A 6,821-nucleotide genomic window follows, 5' to 3' on the forward strand; every position below is an offset into this window, starting at 1 on the left:
CGCGATTTATTTTTTGCTTTCGCTTGGGGTTTCATCTCGAAAGTAACCTAATCGTGGGCAATTGTACGATTATGAAAATCGAGACGGTTGGAATGCGATAAGTATCATTTGATAAGGAACACGTTACGTTTCAGTGCTCTGGGACAAACGAGTACGAGAATGCCCTACGGAAAGTTGCACGTTCTTCCATTGAGCCTCTTTATCCTGATCCCGGTGACGTTTCTAATTACGTAAGTTTGCAAGTCGATGCAAAACCTTTTTTCTTCTGCCTTTTCCTTCCTCTCAAATTTCATTGAACACTTTTACCATTTTTGTCTTTTTTCTTTGCTACCATCCATCCATCTTCTATTTTATCGCGTCCTCGGCCGATCCTTCAACTCGATCCGATTAATCGAGTTAAAATTATTTTTACGCGTTTTCAAGAGATTATTACGCGTGAAATTCGTTCCTTTTATACGAATTTTTCAAAACATTCCCATCTCTTGCTTTGTTTCCAAGCTTGATAAGAATAAAAAATTAATTAAAAATGATCGGAGATTGATCGGAGAAACGGTGAGGTTGTGATCAGAAGTAATTAGAGAGAAAATTAAATCATAATGGAAAACTAATGCTTGTCGGTTAGTTGTGCGGTCGATCAAGGCCATTTAATAAGAAACAACGACTGCCACGCGAATTCTGTTCCTGGTGGCATGATATAAATCACGATTAGTTTGATTCATTATACTCGTCTGTGTACGCTTCGCGGGAATCGTTGTTCTGTAAATAAGATTGCTTTCAATCGTGGATCACCGATTCAATGATTCGCGACGTCGAAACGCAGCGTACTAAGCTCGAAATCTCTTTTTTTCGTTACAAAATTAATTATAGAAAACATTAATCCGATATTATCTGATATTTATCTTATCTTACGCATTAATTTTATTATTATTAAACCGACACGTCGAAGATTTAAATTCAAATATAACGTGCAAACAATTATTTTTATCGACGATCAATTTTAATTAATCGCTTGCTTCGTTTTATTCGTTTCAAATTTCTGATTCTCAATTATTTCGTTATTATTCCCTCTCCACCTTTTAACATTTTACAATACAATTTTTGACATTCTTTTAATCCAACAATCCTTTGCTAATTCATCCTCTTGGATTCACCAATTCTTTCTTTCTTTTTAAGGAAGGTTTACAACAAAACTTTTAAGTTGTAAATTTTACCTGGATACTAGAATTGACGCAGGAATTAAATAACGAGAATAAAATTAAAATCGATTTTAGAAGATTTCACGAAATTTACACGTGATAATTGTTTTCGTTATAGAATAACATTGCTTGACATGCTTTCGCTTTCATATTAATCGCATTTCAGGTACACTATATCGGTGCAGTGGGACCACGTGGTGCCAGGATTCCCATACATATCGGAAACAGGCACATTGTCACCGGAATCGTGTATATTTGCCCAATTCCTTAATATAGCCGCGTTGCTCCGTAAATTTCGTCTGGAATTATTTACATTTAAAAAACGTAAACCACATCGGGATCGATGGGACCACGATTAACGATAGTAACGTGTATTTTAGTCGCCTGTTGCGTGTACATCAGACATCGACAAGTTTCCCAATGGCAATTGGAAAGGGGGAATGATCTGGTTAGCAAGAGGATCGTTGTTGTGACGGCGTGGTGCGGCATTCTGGCCTGCTTTGGTCTCGATATTCTGGCCAACTTTCAAGAAGCCCGTGTCGTAGGGGCTCATATGATCGGGGCAATGACATGCTTCACGGCTGGAACTATCTATTTTTGCCTTCAGGTACGAGATTACACCCACCCAGTCACTGTTTAACGCGCGCACGATCGTGGAACGAGGAAAGTTCGATGAATAGAGAACTTGGAAAAATTTGAAACTTTCTAGAAATATGATCTAAGCGATGCTAATAGCCAAACTGTTGGAAACTGTTGAAAATTTACAAACTTTCTAGAAATCAAAAATGGAATAGAGAACGGGACTATTCTCCGTTTTCGAACGAGCGTTCTACTTTCGAAGTAGAAGTAAAACATTTTGTATTTTTTTTTAAATTTATTAAAAAAAAAAATATGACTCGTATATATATGTCGATAATTGACGTTTGACGTTTTTCAGACGTATCTGAGTTACAAAATGGTACCGGCTGTGAACGGAAAAATCGTGGTTTTCATTCGTGCAGGACTTTCAGTTTTAACATTAATTTTGACCATCACCACGATCATACCTGGCTACATATCAATGCTAGAATTTCAAGGTGATATTTCTCGATATAACTTCGTGAAACGTATGAAAAACGTAGCGATATCGATATTGACGATTGATTCGATTTCTCTCTAATGTGATCGAACAGGTAACGATTACAAGAAATGGCTGCCAACGGACGGTGGCTGGGGTTGGCACGTCGCTAGCGCGATCTCCGAGTGGGTACTGGCCATTGTTTATTGTTGCTTCCTCCTCACATTCGTGCCAGAATTTCGATTGATCAACTTCGAGGATCCAGTGGTTACGGTACGCCGCATTCCTACGTAATAATTATAATTTAGCAATAACGTTGTACGCGTATTTGTCACATCACAAGATAAGGGTAATTAATAGCACGTATACATTAATAATACGTTGAATCATAATTTACAATGGAATGTTTAAAATTTCAAACTGTGACCGCGTGACAATACAATTACGAGTCGATTACAATTCGATTAATCTTATCTTGGCGGAGTTAAATCAGCCCAGCGATTAAATCAATTTCTCGAATGACACACGAATGTTCTATTTTCAGCTGATATATCTAGACAAGGACCAAGACTTGAAATTGTCGCACAAGCTGAGCTCACAAGTTCAAGAGTCTTGAGATCCCTCGGATATATATAAAGTCTCGATTAAGTATTTAAATTATATTTCTTTTGAAAAGTATGCATCATAATGATTATTTCAACTAATAATATTTTTAATAATGTAATAATAAGTTTGTCGGATATCACGTTTTCGAGTCACTTAAAATTTATTCAGTGATTAATACGCGTTTCTACGTTTCTACGTTTATCTTTTCTAGTTTTAATTACTTAATTATTTATCGATTGTTATTCCAGTTAAATCGTCCTTGGTTGTAAAAAAGAAAAACAAAATTTTTTTATTTCTATTAAAAATAATTTGTAAATTTTGTTAATATCAAGTTTCAATTTAAGATAATGTAAATCAATTGATTTTAACAAAAATTGAAAAGATAAAAAAAAAAAAGATAATCAACAATAAGATAATATTTCGTCCAGATATTTCTTTACTCGAAAAATTATCTCGGTTTAATACCTTCGTGATACCATGCATAATACGTTTCTTTTTTATTTTTATTTTTCTTTTTTTTTTTTTTGCGATCGATGAAACCTAAAGCGTATAATAAGCGTACAATGATAATAATATCGATAGATTGATCGACGTACGAGTGTCATTTCTGCAAAAAAGAAAAAAAAAGACACGCGAACAAACTTTGAAAGTTAACAATTAGCTATAGAGAAATAGCGTGTAACACCTATTAAAGTGAAACTTGACTCGTACAAAGTGCATGGTACAGTGGCTCGTCGAGGATCGTGATTTATCTTCTTTAGCGCTCGATCGAAGCTCCTTTGAAAAATACAAGAACGTTGCCACAAATCTTAAGAAGCTCTTGGATTAACGAGAAATTTTTTTTACTAATAATACGTATTTTGTATCGATCTGATTAGACTTAATTTTCTTTCGAACGTGCAATCATCAATATTGGATGCTGAACAAGTGCTATTATTACTTGCGTCAACGACAAAGAAAACATCTTGAAAAGCGAGATAGATTTGTCTCAAAATAAATAAATAAAATTTCGCAATTTTAAACCGAAATTTATTACAATAACGTGAACAAATTCGCACGATTCAGAGGTTTGTAGTAACTCCTTCACGAAATATTCGCTAAATCTGCAACTACGTATATATTTGTCTAATCTGGGATCCTCTTCTCTGAAGTATGCAAAGATATCTAGTTGCACTGCTGACGTTGTCGATATTATCGAATCGATAGTTGCGATTTTCTAATCGAATTTAAAAATCTTCTTAACCAAACTAACGTAATGAAACCAACGTATCAAACATTCATCGTGTTCTCGTTCGCATTCCACGGGGAGGAAAAAAAATGTTAGCTAAAAACTAACTTAAAAGTAACTCGAGTTAAAATTCGTTAAAAAAAAAAAAAAAAAAGAAAGAAAGCTTTCTCCAAACGTTTAACATCAAGGGAGAAAACGAAAACGTAGCGTCAAATAAATATTATTTAATTTCAACACTGTATTTCCGGTATTTCGAGTTGAAAGAAAATTACGAGAAACCGAAAAGGAAGAAGCGTAAACACATGCGATAGAAGAAATTGATCATGCACGGTCGTAAAGCGGAACACCGATTATCTGAGCAAGGTGCGGTAATCCGGTATCGATAACTGTGTACACGTATATACGTATATTATCGAAACACGTTCGCGGATAGTATCGGCATAAACGTTCCTTGGAGAACGTGTGGCAGGAACGACGTCCGCGTCAGTCTCGTGGCGCAGCTGCTGAGAGCGCCGTTGGCACAACATCGATCGCGCACAGTCGGCCATAACCTCTGTAACTCGGTTCGTTCTTCACCCTGGCCTCGCGGACCGAAGCACGAAAATTGCGCAGGAACAAACAAAATCGCGATGGAACGAAGCTAGGTGGGATTTCGTGGATCGTTGGTCGAATATCATCGAGAGGAGAGGAAGTGTGGAAACGGTGTGATTTGGGCTTGGCGTTGTCCACGATAGAAGAAGACGTTCAATCGTTGTGCAGCACCCTTTCCAAACGGTGTCCAGTTTCGGTGGAAACGCGTCGACGCCTCGACCTCGACGTCGACGACGATTCGTCGAGCGTTGACGAGACGGCGAGAAATAAAACGTCGAAGGTACAAACAATTTCTTTCATTTTATCGGATCGATTCTCCTCGGTTTTTCCAACCGCTTTGCCGTTGCCAAGTACGCAGTAGTAGGGCTTCCAGGCTTGCAGTTCGCTGCAAGGGTCCCCCTTTCCTTTGTCCCTAGACAACGCCCGCGTGAGAATGTTCGCACGCTTTATACGCGTCACTTCTCGCGAAAACGTTTCGAGACGTGTCACTCGTTGCCGTGGACGAATATTCACGGTGACGTGTGCCGCTTGCCGCAGTTTTCCTGCTCGGGTATCGCGTACGATATTTATGGCGCGCAGCTTGCTTCGATTAAATTCCGTTTCACGTCAAGCGTTTCTCATTAAAAAGGAATTTTTGCGTGATTAAAGAAAAAGAAATATCGCCGCAAATGTTAGTTTATATTATCGCGAATATGTCGATATACGATTTCGAATTGATTAATTTCTTAATTTCTTCTCTTTTTCTTTTATAAATTTCTAATTTTCTAAAACAGTATGTACACGTATACAACAATGTATATACACGTGTATATGATTTATGAAAATTGAGATTATTCGTAACATTTTATCTCGAATCGAATAATAGCTGAATCATGCTGATAGAAACGATGAAAGATAGCGGAATACATTTGATCCTGTCCAACCACGTGATTCATGATTGTTGTTTCTTTAAAGGTAGTAAATCGAAGAGGGACGTTGATGGGAGTCGAACTGCAGTGCGGTTGCGGCTTGGATGATACGTAGCGGGTGATTCCCCTGGGAAGGAAGTGGAATAAGAGGTCCAGCCTCTTGGAACAGACGAGCATGAGTGCTCGTGGCTCGTGGACGCGTGCAACGACGCGTGTTTCTTCTCGATAGCGGCGTCTGCCGCGGACGTCGTCGTCTGACGTCATTAGTTCCGGCGGGAAAACCGACAATAATTAAAAACGCACATTGGAAACATGGTGGACAAGGAAGACGTGCTCGTCAACCTCCATTATCTACCGATCTTCCTCTTCGTTTCATTGCCTTCCGTCTTTATTTTGACGTAAGCGAAATTTTTCTGCGACACGCACGCATACACGTTTAATTAGAAAGCAGTATTTTTTTGATTTAGTTATTTCTCTAAGGAAAAGAATTTTGTTTGCACGCGATTAGTTGCAACGTTTAAAATTAAATTCGATATTCGGAAGTGCTTTCTTCCTTTGATGTCAAAGAATTTAAAAGTGTTGCGATTGTATGCAAAGTAAAAGTATCTTTCGATTCTTAATTCGCATTGCAAATTGCATCTAATTTGCATAATAAACCGCGAATGGTTTCATATTTTAATGCAGGATGAGAATATCCGTCAGGACGATGTTTAACAAAAAATCTTTACGTTCATAAAAATACTTTATATCAAAAACATGACAGACAAACTCGTCAAACTGTTAAAATTGATGGTTTAATAAGCTAAAAATATAATTTATATGCATATATGTTTGATCGTCGTAATATAAGCAGATAAAATATTGAATTAGCATCTGCTAATCCTCCAAGTAAATTTACATATATTCTTTTGAATATGCAAACAGATTTCTTGCATTCATAACTTAAGCTTACCAGTCCTTCCTCTTTATTGCATTTCGCTTTTAAGTACAATAAACGTCATCCATTTTCCATTATACTTATTGCAAATATATATATACGTGTACATTCATTCCCGTTTTCCAGTTATATAATAGCAGTTATGTTGGGCCACGTGGAAGCCGGGTTTCCTTACATCTCGGATACAGCCACTTATGCACCAGAAAGCTGTATATTCTCTCAATTTATCAACATGTTCGCGATGCTCAGTGAGTATATTAAAAAAAAAAAAAAAAAGAATACATATAAAATTTTCTAT

The 6,821-nt window shown here is 37.0% G+C and overlaps 2 protein-coding genes across 4 annotated transcripts in view; both read left to right on the top strand.

The window, feature by feature from the left end:
• Positions 1–3,826, top strand: part of LOC102677427 (DNA damage-regulated autophagy modulator protein 1-like) — a 4,499-nt gene extending 673 nt beyond the window's left edge. The window contains exons 1-7 of one of the 3 annotated variants that reach the window (XM_031509132.1): positions 28–63; positions 135–230; positions 1,363–1,484; positions 1,577–1,803; positions 2,134–2,272; positions 2,369–2,526; positions 2,798–3,826. In XM_031509132.1, coding sequence (XP_031364992.1) covers positions 160–230; positions 1,363–1,484; positions 1,577–1,803; positions 2,134–2,272; positions 2,369–2,526; positions 2,798–2,869 — 789 coding nt within the window. In that variant the 5' untranslated portion in view covers positions 28–63; positions 135–159 and the 3' untranslated portion in view covers positions 2,870–3,826. Of the gene's footprint in view, positions 1–27; positions 64–134; positions 231–1,362; positions 1,485–1,576; positions 1,804–2,133; positions 2,273–2,368; positions 2,527–2,797 lie in introns of those variants that run through there. The other 2 variants (XM_006612820.2, XM_006612821.2) reach the window with 2 other exon arrangements.
• Positions 3,827–4,419: 593 nt separating this feature from the next.
• LOC102677291 overlaps positions 4,420–6,821 on the top strand; it is a 7,284-nt gene continuing 4,882 nt past the window's right edge. The window contains 4 exon segments of the mRNA XM_031509133.1: positions 4,420–4,878; positions 4,929–4,958; positions 5,633–5,984; positions 6,650–6,771. Of these exon segments, the coding sequence (XP_031364993.1) occupies positions 5,899–5,984; positions 6,650–6,771 (208 nt within the window). The 5' untranslated portion in view covers positions 4,420–4,878; positions 4,929–4,958; positions 5,633–5,898.

Source organism: Apis dorsata, unplaced genomic scaffold (assembly GCF_000469605.1).
Source record: "Apis dorsata unplaced genomic scaffold, Apis dorsata 1.3 scaffold_127, whole genome shotgun sequence".
Lineage (NCBI taxonomy): Eukaryota > Metazoa > Arthropoda > Insecta > Hymenoptera > Apidae > Apis > Apis dorsata.